Genomic DNA, 18182 nt, shown 5'->3' with positions numbered 1-18182 from the left:
TTAAAAACTGCAATTAAAATAGTCAAAGTATCTGTGAGCACAGGTAAGTTAAAACATATAGTAATTTAAGTTTGGCAATTTTGTGCTACTAGTATCGGATATAATAAGTAACCAATTAAAACGTAAGGTTATTATAGGCAGTTATGAAGAGCAACGTATGGATCACAATTCATAAATGATTAAAAGGCATTGATGAATACAGAGTATATAATAATGATATTTTATTTAAATACCAAGTAAAATAAACACTCGAAAACAATATTCAGACTTAAAATAACACGATAGTTAATAAATACTGCGGAGAAATATAGATCTAGATAAAATGTGAGAAAAATTGATAAAGATAAACATTTTAGGCAAGATGAACTTAGTTATCATTTTATGATTATTATTTACACTGAATAGAAGTTATAGAAGAGTTAGTTTTGACTTAATTTTCCTCAACATCGGATTGTACCGATTTCGCTGTGATATTTACACTTGATGACGAACTGAACGGTAAAGACTGTGAGGCAGCAGCCAGCTGAACTCTACTTAAGGGCAATAAAGGAGGATGATCAGTACCTGTACCCATTAGACCACCATACTTATTGTAAAAAGACCTATAAAAAAAGATTCAACTAGAGAATAAATAAATAATTATCTTATACACAATAGATATACTTTGTGTAAAAATTAAAAAATATAGACTGAAATAAATAATTATATTGCAAGATTATAGCAGCTTACATGGTCAAATTTATTTATTTCCTGACTTTCTACAGTAACGTTTTTCAATGTTAAACCAATTAAAAATGATTTTCCGAAAAATTTAACAAATCATTACATACATATTTTTGCACAATGTATGTTTTGAAATGATTTAGTTCTTCATCCCTGTCCCCATATAACACCATTTTTTAAAAATGGATAAATTAATGTTCCCATAAACACGTTTAGAACTGATTCACTGAATTTTTCTAAGTTGATAGTTCAAAATCTAACATATCATGATCTCGAGATGATAGAAGATGTATAATCATATTTTTAAGAAAAATGGAGTATGATCCCGTTATAGCACGAGAGCATTAAAACGTTATTCTCATACGCTAAATTTAAGATGTATCCTCAGTGGTTTTCCTCTATATTTGTGCCAGTAGAATAATCTAACCTTAGTAACCATTTAGAATAGCTTACTTACCCCTGTAATAATGGTTGCTTTTCCGTTGAAACTCTTGAAGAAGACGGATTAGATGGACGACAATAATCAACGGGCACAGGGTAGTTCACGGAACCTTCCGAATCTATTTTATTGTATACCTTGGGAGATGAAAGCAAATTATACAAACTGGATGCAGAATTTGCATTGGATGATAAACTTGGGACAGGAAACATTCGAGGTACATAACATGAAGCTTGGGAACTTGGTCTAATCTCTCCCAATAATGAAAGGCTATTGCTAGGGGTGTGTGCATTAGTATTTGTGTATGCATGTTTTGAGTTTGATGTATGGTAATTTTGAGCTTCAGATAATTCACGTGCATCTTGTAAACGAATCAAACACAACGCTAGTGAGCCAAAGCATATACTGCTAACAAACCATATTACGACAACAATAACATCTGAAGATAAAATTTATGAATTTTTAACAAACAATTAGGAAATAATCGTTATTACACTAATCATCATTAATAACAGTATAATCCTTAGTACTACTATTATTGAGGCTAAATAATGATTGTATAAATAGGTTATTTGTAAACCAGTTTTAAAATTCATTCACACTACAAAAGACTTCTCAGTCCACGACATAAACTTGACCTTTGTAGAGTTTATATCGCCAACGATCTATGTAGTGAGTCTTATGTTAATATTTTTACAGTATACTTATAATAAGGAACATTCCCGGTTACGTGGAACTGAGGTGAATAGATCCATTAATCTATCATTTAGATAACATAAAAACTACTTTACCTACATTGGTTTGAGTTGTGGTATGATGTCATCATGAGCGGTCACTAACTCGTATTATTTAGGACGAATTACTCATAAAAGTTATTTAAGAATGACGACAAGAAAAAAAGTTTCTCATTTATGCAAAAAATAAATATGGTCATATATTCAGCAGAAACAATAAATAATCAACTAAAATTAAAATCAATCCAAATATACAAAAGTTTCAGTTATGAGGCTGAAAAATAGATCCAAATAAAGAAAAACTCTATTCCGCAAATTTAACTAACCTTTTAAAATTACGGACAGAAACTTATGCAAAAGATACAATGGAAACGGTTATAAACCAACAGAATCATGCAACTTCAGTTAACAATTCATATCGTTTTGAAAATTCGTCAGTGTAAAGACTACGCTTCAAAGAACCAAACTAATCTTAAACAAACTTGATCTGATTAAAGTAGAAAATGTACAGAAATGAACATGGAAGTATGAAAATAAATATTTAAAAATTACCATATCGACCATAGAATTGGATGCGTAGAGTACGTAGTCTTATATCAAAACAGGTTAACATCAAGAAATATTCAATTACAATGTGAGGTAATAAACAGCTTGGTATGAGAAAAAAACTTGCACAGCATAGTGTAACGTAAAAACCAAGAAGAGCAGTTGAAATACCGAATGCCTGAAAATTAGGAAAAATTTAGTATACACATTTGGATTGATCTTAAAAATACCGTTGAGATAACAGGCAATGACGTATATTCTTAAAATCAAAACCTACATATTCCGTTTTAAAAGAACATATTTGAAACACTACAACAAAAAGCACAACTGAAACAAATATTTGAAGGAACAGTGTATTTACTAAGTATAAATGTTTATATAATTATCCAGAGAATCATGTTTATTATTGCTCAGTGGAATGATACTACCTAAAACGAATCATGTGGTGAGAGTTCAAAATAATGACCATCTGTAAATCAAAAACCAAGTTTCAAGAGTACCAAGACAAACAATCACCTCCCTGAAAAAGCGACCTTTTAAGCGCCTACGTAAATTTGAAGTAAAACATTAACCTAAATTGCAAATTTGATAGCATTTTTTATTTATTTATTTATTTGAACACATAAATATTGGTACAAGAGAGCGCCAATATATATGCGCCACACTATACCTTCGACTAAAATACCAACCTGTAGACAATAAAACTGAGTGAGTCAGTTTTCGGAGATCCTATTTGTGAATAAGATAAATGATTCTATACAAAAATCTTGCATATGTAAAAACTAATACACTTACTATCTATTATAATATACGGATATTATAAAAAGATGTTTGAAATGTTTCATAAAACTCACAAAAGAGAAGTTTTAACGCAATAAATACAAAAGTGTTATAATCAAGTGATACATCGATTAAGTTAAAACTGTTTATAATTTCAGCTTACAATTATTAAAATTCGAAATGTAGCAACTAGAGAGTGTAGTTGTGTACTTTATCTGTGAAAAAAATAACCAACGTAAATTATACTCTAATGACAACGAAGTGAATTAATAAGAATTTAGTATTTTCAAATTATTCTCATTCTAGTGGACTTCTTTAGAAAGTTAAATTCAACTCATTTACAAGGTACTTGCTTGGGTGTGAGGGCTAATGATACTACTCGGTTCCCGAAACCGAAGTAGGTGGGGTGGGGCTTGAACTTAGAAAATCGAATGGCCTAATTACTAATTCACCACTCAATGCGCAATGTGTACGTCAGTTATGTAAAAGGCAGCCGATGAAACTGATCTTCGTTAAAATTGTTTTTTAAGACTAGCCTTTATAGCACTAACCAATAAAGTGAATATTATCGAAAAAACTGAGGGAGATCTCTATGAAAAGGTGTGAATAAAGATCTACTTCGTCGTTTTTCTTTTTCTTAAGGATTTTTACGCAACACGATATTTGAGCAACTGTAATGTTAAAATTTAAGAAAAAAACATTATTACACTAATATATGTAATAAGAAATCCTAACACCTGTTAATACTATTCGTTTCACACTCGAAAAAAAGAACATTTTATGATTACCTTTGAATAACATTTTATAAACTAAATTTCTGCACTTTTGTCCAACTCTCTTCACTTTACCTTTCATTTCCCCTGCCATTGAGGCTGATATCTTGTGATCCTACCGCTTATGCTTGGAGTATTATTTTAATGTTCCATTTTCACGCACATTGTAAGTACATTTAGGCATAACTGGAGGACTATGTCGTCCACACTGTGGACCAATTAAATTTTCTAGTTAATGATATGACTTTTGTCTTTACTATTAACTGAGGTTATATGCAGAAGACAGAGGTATCACGATCTCAATATCAGCGATTAATTACTAGAGATGTATTATTTATCTATCATTCCTTAACCTACACATTATTATTTATTACACAAGTCTATCAAGTTTTCTAAATAATTTATAATTGAACTAGGAAAAAACTTACAAAATTTTTGAATATACTCAGCAAGCCAAGCAATAATCCTGACATTATTGTACAGAACGCAAAAAAAGAAACCGAAGATTTGTCCAATTTTAGAGAACGATCTGAAGAAAAAGAGTAATTGCATATATATGAGTATTGCAGTTGAAATATCGATAATTACAACTCACTTAAGTACATAAAATATGAATCAAATCAAATGGAGTCACCGCGACACGGTATTGACAGGTGATTAACAGTTTTAAGTAGATTTTGTGCACACGCAATAGGGGAAACAATCGGTGCTATGTTGATGAATCTCCATAATAATAGTGTCAACGGTATAATCCTGTCTCCAGGAAAACTACAATTTCCTTATTTTTTTACGCGGTATTACGTGTTTCGTAAATCTACTTTATCCCCCTTCTAACCCCTGTACAAACAAATAATTGGTAGTTGATATATTGTAGACTATAACATCACTTTAGTGTGGATGCTGTCTTCAGACCACTTTGCTGCTTATGGATATCCTGCAGAGACCTGAGTGCATTAAATATATGTTCATTATTGCAATTGACAATCTCATTATTGGTTAAAAATAAGGGTGCGAAATGTTATACGGCGTTGTCTTCATCCACTATCGATCTTTTAGAAATGTTTTATCGGCGAGATTATAATTTATGGACGAACCAATCAGATTTACGATAACAGGTCTTAGATTTTGGCGCGAAGTTCATTCACCCATTTGCCTAAATAGAGACTTAGTATTATAGCTTATGTCAGTTCGTGATGAAAACCCTAAATCGAATTCTTAACCCTAACCATCAACTGTAAATCATAATCCTTATTTTTTAAACTGCTTCATAACCCTCATTTAGCCCTAGTAAGTGGGTAGACACCCTCAAGGTCATTTTAGCGTCGCTCATAGGCCGTCCATAAATTATAGTATTACCGTTTCATCTTTTAACAAGCCACAAATCACGCTCACACTGTTGGAACGATACTGTGATGGTTCGAAGTATTCGAATTATAGTACGAACTAGGAATAGCAGAAATAATTCAATTTAGCCAAGAAGTACTAGATGAACACGAACGAACGTATTGTATTTGGAATAGGAAATCAGGCAGTTATCAAGTGAAAAAGAATCACCAGTTCATACAAACACCACAGATATGACATACTATTTCTTCCTAGGATAACGGTACAATAGTTGTTAATCTCTGCATCTTATATAGGTATTATATTTCCTCAACCGCATGGTGAACAATTTCTGTGTGTTTGCCTACACACGACTTTCTCTTAATTCCCAACGTAACATAAATAGTCCCAACTTATCTTAAAAAATTTTTATCTTTAATCTTGTAAGTCTTTCGTATTTATGTAAACCCTACCACTTTTATTGGAAACATCACTAACTAAAGATACTCAGCCAAGTGTCTACACCAGATCACATTTGGTCGCGCGGTACAGAGCAACTCTTACGATAATTAATCGGGTTAGGTGAGATACACAACAATACATCGATCTTTTTTCAATACTACGTTCTGATCCTTTCGAGTTTAGTTGATTTTAGAGTCGTAGTATAAGAAACTTTGGACTGATCCAGTTACGATATCTATTATACTTTACGCAATATTAGATTATGTACAACTCTTCCACTTCAAAAGTAGTCACAGTAGTGACTGTAATACTCAGACCTTCAACACTAGACCAGAAACTATGAATTGTGGCACTTTTGGAAATGTTATTAATTTAGAGGACCTTTGTTACGAAAACTGTGGTTCATAATGCCGTATCACTTCTAAAATACGTTCATGAGGCAATCTTGTATTTCTGAACATTTCAACAGTTTTCTTTCTAGATTATGCAGCTCATATTGTATCCAAACTTAGAATATTTGAATCATTAGAGAACACAGTCAATCATTTATTAAGAAAAGATGTTCCAAACAAACAGAAAATGTTTATCCACACATAGCGGGACGACCCAAACAGACCAGGGAGAAACAATCCAGTAGTAGTCAAACTGTGGTCGGGGAAACATTATATCATACAAAAAAAACAAATTAAATACCGATTCAGAATGTATTGATGGATAAAAAAAGAAAAAGAAGTAAGCAAGATACATGAGAATGAAAGAAGTAACTTTATACCTTGGGTGAATAAAGAATTTACGACAAATATAATGCATACAAGAGGGATTTTCACTCATAGATAAAGGACGTTGAAAATTATTAAAACAAACAGGCATCAAACTAGCGCAACAGATAACAAAAGTACAAACATTAGATTATACTGGAAGTTTAGCGCTAAATCAATCAGAAGTAATCAACTGAGCGTGCAACCTGAATAGGCAGCCACGAATCATGGGCTACTAATTAGCTTAGCGGATAAGAAGTTGGCGATCAAAGCGCACAATAAGATCTAGCCCCAGTGTAAATACAAACAGGAAGCAGGTACATAGAGCCGACGCGATTCAAATAGGATGGACCAGGTGTCTTGGGTCTTCTTGATCACCACAATCCAAATGTCTTTAAAAAGTAGTAGTCTCTTCAACGTACGCACCCTGTGTCAAGCGGCCAGCAGGTCTCCTTGGATAACGCCCTAAAATCTAGTACTATTGGTGTATGCTGTGTCTTCGAAACACACATACAGGACCCTAGTGTGGTCATACACTAGACCTCACCTTGCCAAAACGGAGAGCCGACGAGATACACCCTCCATTTATCTGGCGACCGAAGGCTAGTTCGCGTAGACGATGGCAGAACAAACACTGTTAGAATGGATCCCTATCAACAGTCGTCTATGTGCTGTTCGACTAAACGGCTCCATTAAAACTCCAAAGGATAGTGACACACGTCGTTGCCCTTTCGTCGTTTCTGCCTACGCTCCCACTGACTGCAGCCCGGATGATGTTAAAGATGACTTTTACAGAAAGCTTTCCGAACTTCTTCAGAAAGCTAAACGCTCAGACATAGTACTCATAGCAGGTGACTTTAATGCCCAGGTAGGTAGATAAAACCAAGCAGAAAGATATTTAGGTGGGTATTTCACTATTCCGGCTCAGCGAACAGATAATGGTGATCGTCTGCCGCAACTTTGCTCAGATAATCGTTTATTTTTAGCAAACACTAATTTCAAGCATAAGGAGAGACATCATCTAACATGGCGACTCCAGGAACCAAACTAACGATGGACTCAAATACACCATATTGGCATCAGTCATCGTTGGACAGGGTCGATAGAAGATTGTCTCACATTCTAGAAAACCACTTTAGACTCTGGTCCTCGTCTAATACGAGCACGCATTAGCTTGCGCCTCACTGGACGTAGAAAAACCACACTAAGAAGACCCATTAAAATTGAATTGAGTGACAAAAAAGCAGAAAGTAGATTCCAGGAACAACTGAGGTCACAAATAGGTAGTTCTGAAAACGAGGCTGACCCAGATGCTGCTTGGAAAGATATACAAACAGCTGTAAAAACAGCAGTGGTGTCCGACAAGGCTGTTCAATATCTCCATTTTTGTTTAATTCCATCATAAGCCTACTGCTGGAAATAACGTTCTCGTCGGCTGAATTTTCGGGCAGTGATCTTCTACTAGGAGGTCCACTTAGCGACTTAGAATACGCAGATGATATAGTCCTGTTTGGTGAAGACGCTGACAAAATGCATTCTTTTGGTAGCATCGAGCAACAATGCCAGAATGTTTGGGATGCGTTTCTCTCCTTCCAAATGCAAATTGTTGCTACAGGACTGGTCTGCGTCAACACCTGAACTAAGGATAGGGAGTGAAGCAGTTGAACACGTCGACAACTTCACTTATCTTGGAAGTCTGATCAGCCCTAATGGGTTGGTGTCTGACGAAATCTCATCACGGATTCGAAAAGCTCGGTTGGCGTTTGACAACTTATGTCACCTATGGCGAAGGTGAGATATCCGGCTATCAATTAAGGGACGAGTTTACTGTGCAGCAGTTCGTTTCATTCGTTTTTACGGCTGCGAAACGTGGCCATTAAGAGTAGAAGATACTTGTAAGCTACTAGTGTTTGATCACTGATGTCTTAGAAATATTGCTCGCATCTGCTGGGATCACTGGGTAATTAATAGTGAGGTTAGACGCAGGGTATTAGGGAATGATGGTAAATCAGTTGATGAGGTTGTGAATCTTTATTGACTGAGATGGTTGGGACACGTGTTACGTATGCCTGAACAACGATTACCACGACGCACAATGCCGACTAGTGTTGGGGATGGTTGGAAGAAAGTTAGGGGCGGACAAACCAAAACATAGCGTCAGTCCTTGAATTCACTAACTCCTAGTCTGAGTCATGTTGGTAGATACAGACTACTTGGGGTCCGCGCGGCTATTATAATGGTTGAAGACACCGGGTGAAATAAATCAGAATCGATCACAATGGTGTAGGTATATACACAATCTGTCTTCCCTCAAACTGTGAGATTAAATTAATTTATACCTTTCCTTCTACGAACTAATTCTTTCTTCTATACTATACCTTTATATGCAATACTTCTTTTGCATATTACTATCATTCAAGTAACTACTTCCATGAATTCGGTGTTCATTCTGTTGTGATAATGAGGTGTGGCAACTTGGACCGATGTATATACGTGCCTGGTCCTACTTTGTAGCTGATTGACTGACTGAAACAGAAGTATCAAAGTAAAACAATGAAATAAGATGAATTTGATACCACTGTGGTATTTTAAGCTCAGTTCCCAATTTATTCATTTATTTATTAAAACACAAACATTGGTACAAGGGGGCATCTAATACATGCACTCCTTACTTCGTCATTCGATTTTTGTGAGGGCTGTGATACTGCCCGAACGTCCAAACCAAAGCAGGTGGTTTTCTTAGGGCACTACACCCAGAGCCTTTGACCTACAAGTCTAATGCACAAGACAGTGAAGTAAAGTTAGGAGATGCACTTCCGTAGTAGCCGGTGACCAAAAATAGGTTCATACGCCTTTTGTTCCTTTAGGATACTGGAGCCTATGTGCACCATTGGTTTGGAATTAGGGTTTTCCAACTCCCCTAGGTGAAATGTCTGAGTCCACCAACCCAGTTAAAGCGCCGGATATCGTCCTCTCAATTTCTTAAACAACACCTCTCCGCGAGAAGGCAGTAAGTAGGACTTCCCTGGTAGTGATTGTATATGCGTGGCCATGTAAGAGCATTTCGGGAGAGAATGCTGACTCTCACCACTCTCTGACGTACCAGGGCATTTGGGGGCAATCCCGGATAACTAAAGCAACCTAGTAACTCATTACATATTTATGTACATAGACATGAGCCATAAATTTTTATCCATGGAATAGTTTAACTACGCGGATGACCAACATGAACTAATCAACCTTACTTAAGTGTTAACGATGTATTACCCAAACAAACAAATACCTTGAAATTCCTTTTTTACTCCGAAAATTTCAGTAATTAAATTAATATCATACACATATACATATATGGTAAAATAGACAATAGATAAAGTTCTGTCGATTTTAAATACTTATCCTATAGAAAAATAAGTGACAGAATAAATTTACTAGTAAAATTTTCAAAACGTACCAAGAGAGATGGAGAGATAACCGATTAGAATAAATACAGTCGGCAAAACGGGAAGTAAACGAGCAAAGCGACGAGGTCTTAGGGTGAAGGGTTTAAGTGGACGTGCCAAGGTTTTTGAAGATTTTTGTGAACTTCTGGACCTTCGACACAGCTGAATGCCACAAATTCGAACACAAGTGTAACCTTCATTATCATCACTAGCACCCTGTTCATTTGAAACATATGCACCAGAATGAGCTGGGGAAGGTTGATGCACTAGATCGTTACACAGCTGTAGTGCTGAAATACTGGACTCCTCCTCACTAACTGGAGCCAAAACATTAACAGTATTAATTGGTGTATGTTCAGTCTGTGACGACGATCCGAAAGGGGCATCAACATTTTGATAGCTGGTATCTAACACATCTGAATTCCACGGTTCGTTAACAAGAACAGTTGTAGAATTTTCTACCTTCACCAGTGGACCTTGTCCAAACATACGTTGGTAGTACAAAGTAGGACGGACGTAACGCCACCACAGTATTACAAATACAAACAATGCGAAGAAAGCTGGCAAAAAAGCACTCGCTATTAAAATAAGGTAAGCTATAAATAGAATGATCAAAAAGGAAAAATATTTCAATAGCATGGGATAATTCGTGAAAATTGTAGAATTTTTATGGGCTGCCATTGAAAACCTGGAAGTACTAGACAGTCGTTTCATGCTAGTGTAAGACTTCTCAGCAGGGCGCATCCAGTAACTGAACCAAGGACCTTCGGTTCCTTGTACGAACGTTTAACTTCTAAACCACTGAGCTGGCATCTGACAGTGTTGATGTTTAACTTCGATCAACTTAGGATATTACGCAAACACTATCCAATGCTCGCAATGAATAGCTATCTCATAACCGACACGGTTTGCGATTCAAACTATGAAAATATATTTTAATCCGAAATTAATTGACTCGAAAATAATGCACAATAAAAACCAATAATGTGTAAACTGTGATACAATGCTTGAAGATTTAGCCCAGCAGTTAAGTTTTCATCGATTGAACAATGAGTGTCCTACAAGCTAATTCCCTCAAAGACATTTTAGCATGTTTATATTGTGTTTATATTCTGCATAGAAACACTTCAACTGGTTACAGAATAAAACCTACTATTTTGGCTCAGTGGACTTGTCTTTGATTTCAAATTATTTGAGGCCCAAAGTCAATAAAATAGTTTAGTGAGCAACCATAACCATTTATTGACCAACATTATATTCATTGATTTTAACAATCAAAAAATTCGCTCATCAAATAATCAACCTCCATACTAAACTGGGACTGTGATCAACATATTCAACTCAACGGTTGGTTTTCGTAAATACGTTTTTGTAGACAATTAATCCATTATTGACATTCATTATTTTTATCACTTTAGCATTACTTATTATGGATATAAGGAATAAGTTACTGATAGATTATAAATAGCTAACCGACTGACCAAGAAATGGAGCCACCTTAAGGGAACACTAAAGACTGGTTCAGTAAGTAATTAAATGTAGATTGACTGAGGCTTGTAAAAGTGGTAAGAGTTAGTTGGGTATAACTGAAAAACTACAGCAACAACAAAGACACGTTCACTTGTTACTTTCTTTAACTATTAGACTTCTTTTCTTATATCCCAAAATTTTCTTATTTATCTTTCTGAACTATTTTTGATTATCTATCAACATCCTTTTGAAACGTGGTGACTACAAACGAGACAATTGTGTTGAACATCACCTACTTCATGCGATCAATAAGACAAAAGTTCATAGATAATAATGAATGAAACGAAGTTATAGGCCAGTTGTTTAAAAAGACTTTCTGACAGTGCGTATTAGGCTGCTATGATCGTACTGTGAGTTAGCAGTAGGTTGAAGGTTTGAATCCTACTCTAGCTACTTTGTTTGGACAGCCAGGTAGCACTAATAATCTGTTCACATAATGTCGATTAAGGCTGAATACACAAGCCAGAATATGATAAACGGGTTGCATCAAATTAGTGACATAGCAAAATCAATATTTATACAGAAAAAACTGCTAGTCCTTAGTAAGAGTCAAATACAAAGTTATTGAGGCGTACAATATACATTAGAGCGACAAGTACCAAGTTTTAATGTTTATGAGTTCATTATTAACGCCTACAAGACTTGACGCCTTATATCCATAGGTATGTGATGGATTTTTGGAGGCACTTTAGTTTCGTATCAGTGCTTAAAAACAGGTGCAAAATAATGAATACTGCTTATACTTCTCTAAATATACTTGGGAAAATCGGTAGAAACTATAAAGTTACTGCTCATCCAACCTACATTCAATAGTTGGGACATATTTTACATGCCAACAGCTTGATATTAGAACTGGTGAAATAAGATTATTTGTATCTAATGAATCAGTCATCATTAACGTAGAGCCGTTGGTTCAAGAGATGATAGTCTTTTATCGAGCCAAGAATAACCCGCTGTCAAAGCATAATTGTAGCAGATGGTCAACGTCATTTGTCCATTAGTTCGGGACACCATAAGACCAACTTAAGTTTTTTTTTCATTTTGACTTATCCTACCATCTTGAACGCTATGCCCACTTGCTACAACTAACCCATTTGAGGCCCTGACTTTTTGAAGATCATTAAGTTTCGTGCAAAGTTTATATTTTACTCCATCAGAGCTGCAGCCAGTGGGAGATAGGTAGAAACGGGGAAAAGGCAACTGTGTGTTTCTATCTTTCAGAGTTCTTGCTGTGACTTTGAGACGGACAACACATAAAATGGTGTCAACAGGAATCCAGTTGTGCATGTTCTTCCTTATATAGTAATATACTTACACCAGCAAGACCACGAGGATCTGCTGTCATGCCCACAGATACACAAGGTGTAAATCATGTTAGTTATCCATACTGGTTAAGTGATTTCAAGTGGATGACCACGTTAGAACCCCTTATACGTGGTCAGAAGATACGGTATACATCAGTGGCGCGATATTATGGTGTCTTAGTCAAACCACTTTGCAATCTGATATATGTTCGGACATTCAAGACTTCAATATATGTGGTTTCATATCTGAAATAGTATTTTGTGAACTCGAGTAGTTAGCACTATTGGTACATATAAAAGTTGAAAACAGAAAATGAAGGTTTACAGTAGAAACAGAGGAAATATTGGGTAGTGGGGATGGGGTTTGATTATAAATGACGTGAGGTTGCTACTTCGCGGTTACCAACAATGAGGAAGGATAGTTCTTGATATCTGTAAAAGAGGCTGGGTTATCAGCAGTCTTAGCGGCTTGCAAGCGTGCGGCAATACCTAAGGAGCAGCTACTTGAGGCTGGTATCTAGGCGCACAATTTTCTAATACCACTCTCAAGCTAACGAGCTTTGGAGTACAAGCACTGACTATACTAGTTCTACAATTATCAGGTCTGTTTTTCTGAGATCTTACATCAAGACATATTACTAATAAAAATAACCCAGTAGACTAAATCTGCCATGATATCCTATCAATTGAGGGGAAGGTAATCAGACGAGGTATAGAAACTAATGAATCGATAGTTATGGCAAACTGCAATTATTCAAACTAAATCAAATTACTGATAATAGATCCTTACTTTCATTAGGTTCGCCTGAAAATCTGTAGAAAAATATCAGCCCAATGACAGACCCCATAATCATCGCACTGACTGCACAGCCTAAAATGAACAATTAAAGACTGAAAAACAGATTAAATGGTAGAAATGTGGCTTTGATGAACACTGAAAGTGTATTATTTATACATATTGATCAACTTTCCAGAATACTGTAATTACATCTATTCAAGTGATGAGAAATAATCAAACAGTGCTTCATTAAGTTTATGATATTAAGCAATAACTGTAGAGTTGTGACTGTTCGGCTTGCATTTAAATAGTTTAAAACATTACTTGACCATATGAGTTTTGGAAAACTAGTACCTGTAATAAATACCGCTCACGGTTCAAGGACACATACGTAGTTGCTATGCCTCGGGAACTCACAACCTATAAGTATAAGGTATTTTTGCATGCACAATTGTTGGGGGATACATAATTTCAAATTACAACTCATGAAAAGGAAATCAGTATCAATTGGGTTGAAATTCTGTTACAGCAAATTATATAATGTGAACACTATTCGCGAAATTTCAACGCATTTTTACGATATTTTAAAGTACTTGGTTTAAATATTCTGATCATTTTTTATGAATAGATCATGGGAAAACTTAATGTATTTTGATTAATTAATCAACATCACATAGCTTCGTCTGCAAGACTGGTGTTTTTATACTAGCTAGTGGGACAGGGAAAAGAAGGGGATAGAAGTAGTTTCATTCACAATACTGAAGTCGGAGTACGGTACACCAACGTATAAAAAACCACATAGCCAAAAATATACGAAAGAGTGAATTACATTATTTGTCAATTCACTGTAAGACATAATGGAAAATCAAATACCATAACAAACCGAAGCAAAAACAGGCGAAAAGGTATTGCATCTTAGGCCTTTAACAATACTTCTCTTTTACTAATATTATCCTTGCTTTCTAGAAAGTATCAACATTATTTGAGTAATCAGTGAGTTCGAATGGCATTAAACTGATCGCATCTACTGATAAATGGGTATTGGAGTCGAAATTTGAACCCCCACTTGAACGATAAGTAATATCGCATAACAGCTGAAAACCCACTAAGAGACATATAAGGCTTTAGACAAAGTGAAGACTAACCTTGCAAAAGCATATCACATGACATCACAAACTTACTGCAATATATTTGATAAAATATATGATGGTCCATCAGACGTTTACAGCTCTAAACTGTATGTATGATTTAGTCTCAAAAAGTCATGAAAATGAAGAACCTAACGCAAATTTACATCGACCCAAATTGTTGCACTATACATCACCATCAAAGTCAAAAAATAGGGGTCAAAGGAGTCGAACTAATACCTGTTACAACGATAGCAAAAGACTAGAACTAAGAAATGTACTCTAAAAAGAACTAATAGAATCCATGAATCAGGAGTATAGAATTATATTAAAACTCGAGATCTGAAAGTAAAAAATGGGCATGGAAATAAGATTTGAACACAACTGACTAACTGATTCTGGAAACTGACTACACTTCATCTACCTAATGCATATAACTAATACATAAAGCATACGTAAAACATACGTAAAGCAGTTTTCTGACATTTTTAAACTGGTTGCGAGTAAACATTGAAAGATTAGATTTTTTCGAACGGGATGTACTTGTTAAATAGATATATACTTTTGTAATAACCCTTATGATGAAATTAAGTGAACTACCATAATGATCGCTTTGGTTGTAATAGGAAAAAAAAACTTTGAAGACACTATAACAACTAAGCCTAAGATCAACAGCTTAAATCATGTCCACTACTTATTGATATAATTAGCTTCCATTGACAGTAACACTCAAAGGTCAGAAACAGTGTATGACTACAGAAGCTTACTTTAAGTATAAAGCTCTGAAAACAAGCGTCTGTACAGGAACAAAAACTTACGGGGCCAAATCCACATATTACATGAAGTAGCATATAGAAAACCTGCAAGAAGCAAGACAGCAACGGGAAATAGGATAACCGGTGTACCTTTAGGAAGAGTACCACAGTTGACTTCCAAACTAGCATTTGAAGTGGGTTGGTTATATACAGTACGGTAGAAACTGGGTGAAATTTGTGCAGGGCAACCAAAAAGAATGACAGGAATATATGGCACTTGCCATGTATCACCAGAAATTGAATACTCCACAACAACAGTGACAATATATGCTGTAGCTGGACGACGTGAGACGATTATGTTAATAAATTCATCATTTGGTGTGAATTCACTATTAAAACAAGATCCAGGGTAAACTTAGTTGATACATTCAAATCCTACTGAAATATGCAGCAATAAGAAAACTGACAACAAACTTAAAATCTTATTTCCCTTTTAGGCTTACGTTAGTAATATAAAGCCCCCAAATGCCCTGGTACGTCAGAGAAGGGAGTCAGCTCTCCCGAAATGCTCCCACATGGCCACGCATATACAATCACTACCAGGGAAGTCCCACTCATTGCCTTCTCGCGGAGGGGTGTTGTTTACGAAATTGCGAGGACGAAAACCGAATGCTCGAAGGTTTAACCGGGTTGGTTGACTCGGAGGGTTCACCTAGGGGAGCTGAAAAACCCTGATTCCAAACCAATGCTGCGCAAATGGCGCATGAACCAACCATTGGTTACCGGCTACTATGGGACTGCATCGCCTGACGTTGCTTCGCTACCGTTAGGTCGAAGGCTCTGGGTGTGGTGCCTTAAGAAAACCACCTGCCTAGGTTTGGCCACCCGGGCAGCATCATAGCCCATGCATTAATCAATTGACTTGTGTGGTGCATATGTATTCGGTGCCCCTTTGTACCAATATTTATATATTCAAATAAATAAATAAATAAATAATAGTAATACAAAACTGATGCTCCTTAAAGTAATTCATATAAACTGACTAAAGTGTACGAAAAACATCCACAATGAGAGACTTATAATACATAGGTACAGAACAAGTGAAATAGTATATCAATAACAAACCGAAAATACTGAGCGGCACGTAGTGATTTCGTGCCTTAGGGGAATTAGCATTCGACTATCCACAATCGAAACCTAGCTCTTCTTAGCTTAAAACCAAAGAACTAAAGCCATATTTTGGAAATTAGGGTTATCAAAAACGTGATTGATCATTTGCTATTGCATGTGAAGGTACACTACATTTAAAACAGATCAAAGCCCAAGAACGGAAGGGTACAAAACCTAAACTAGAACTTGCCACCGTTGTTTGAGTGGGTTCGATGTGAGCTATATCTAGAAATGTGTAATGTCGAATAGACACACGGCACCTAAGCTTGAAACAAACTTTCAGTATTGTGAAGTTCTTGCGTAACTTATATGACTGTACACATAACGTTCCTGAGACCAATGACAATAACGCCAATGAGACACTTACCTCTGGTGAAATGACTGTATGTAAGTACCAACAAATGACGAATGGCCAAAGTTGGCCATGTTTTTTAAGACTGATGCAACTTCACTGGGACTAGGATTCACGAAGGCTCCATAAGAACCACCAGCAGTTATTAGTGGTGTACCATAAACGTGATAAACTAGGCTCCCTGATGGCTTACTTTCGGTAATCCAGTGAGAACACGCAAAACCGCCTGATCCGACAGGTGCCGAAGCTGCAGAGAGCTGGAGAGAAGATGTCCAATAGCTTAAAAACTCAATGCGTTTCGAGCTTGAAAGATTTATATTTTTAGTCATTATATCTGTAGTGATGGCTGCATTCATGAAACCACTACGCGAACTACGACCACAACCACCTGGCAATGGAACTACAATGATAGATATATAACACTACCATAAACATACATTCTGATCCATATGCAACAGCTTTAACCCACACAATTAGCGGAACACTATAGGTAGAATAAACGTAGAATGTCGACAATGTTTTGTTTCCAACAAAACTAGCTAAGCCGCAATGAGCCGAGTATTGTGAAGTGTCATATGTAAACGAGGCTGATGTGGACACTAGTAGTGGGTTGAAGGGGCTGTGTACTTGATACACAACAAATTTGCTCCACGGCGGAATTTTGATAACTTCGACATACACCAACCCATTGACAGTAATGTTCGTGAATGACCCATGTTCAATAGTGATTATCGTATGAGAAAAACACTCCTGAATATACCCAGAAGTTAACAACAAGTAAGGGCAGAGTAGGAACCACAACATACCGCCCATATTGAATTGCCGCTCGTGCGGCTACAGTTAAAAACTTCGCGTCTTCACTTTACTTTTTCAGTAGTCAAAATATCATCCCCATAGAAACTTTGAACTTCTATGTATTCAGGAGAGACTTTTCTGATTTTTTACATTTTGTTTGTAAAAAAAGATAGTTTGTTCTATTCACTTCGTATTAAACTTCTGTGCATATTAAGTTTTCACTTCCAACTTTACCAGGTAGAAATAGCAAAACGTTTGTGCCTTTGAATCTATATCTAGTGGCAGAGAAAAGTTTTTGTTTATTAAGAAATGGAGCTTTTATTCTGCTTCCTCTGAATCTAGAAAATATGGGTACAGGGGTTTTTGGGAGCTTTAGTTGAATTGTATCTACCT

At 36.0% G+C, this 18182-nt stretch overlaps 1 protein-coding gene across 3 annotated transcripts; it reads right to left on the bottom strand.

The window, feature by feature from the left end:
- Nucleotides 1-64: 64 nt before the first annotated feature.
- On the bottom strand, nucleotides 65-17858 carry MS3_00001729 (uncharacterized protein; the record flags this gene model as incomplete). Of its 3 annotated transcripts, none has more annotated exons than XM_051209208.1 (9): nucleotides 65-602; nucleotides 1181-1601; nucleotides 2223-2620; nucleotides 4424-4524; nucleotides 9990-10574; nucleotides 13603-13683; nucleotides 15536-15861; nucleotides 17010-17394; nucleotides 17432-17849. In XM_051209208.1, the coding sequence occupies 7 exons, from the start codon at nucleotides 17805-17807 to the stop codon at nucleotides 2438-2440; spliced, it is 2037 nt and encodes a 678-aa protein (XP_051074641.1). In that variant the 3' UTR covers nucleotides 65-602; nucleotides 1181-1601; nucleotides 2223-2437. The 3 variants fall into 3 exon arrangements, with proteins under 3 accessions (XP_051074641.1, XP_035586440.1, XP_051074640.1); XM_035729631.2 differs by having other exon boundaries at nucleotides 2449-2620; nucleotides 17432-17798; XM_051209207.1 differs by having other exon boundaries at nucleotides 13603-15861; nucleotides 17432-17858.
- Between the last annotated feature and the right edge of the window lie 324 nt (nucleotides 17859-18182).

This window comes from Schistosoma haematobium, chromosome 1, assembly GCF_000699445.3.
Source record: "Schistosoma haematobium chromosome 1, whole genome shotgun sequence".
In the NCBI taxonomy this organism is placed as follows: domain Eukaryota; kingdom Metazoa; phylum Platyhelminthes; class Trematoda; order Strigeidida; family Schistosomatidae; genus Schistosoma; species Schistosoma haematobium.
This window is presented reverse-complemented; position numbering and strand designations above follow the sequence as displayed.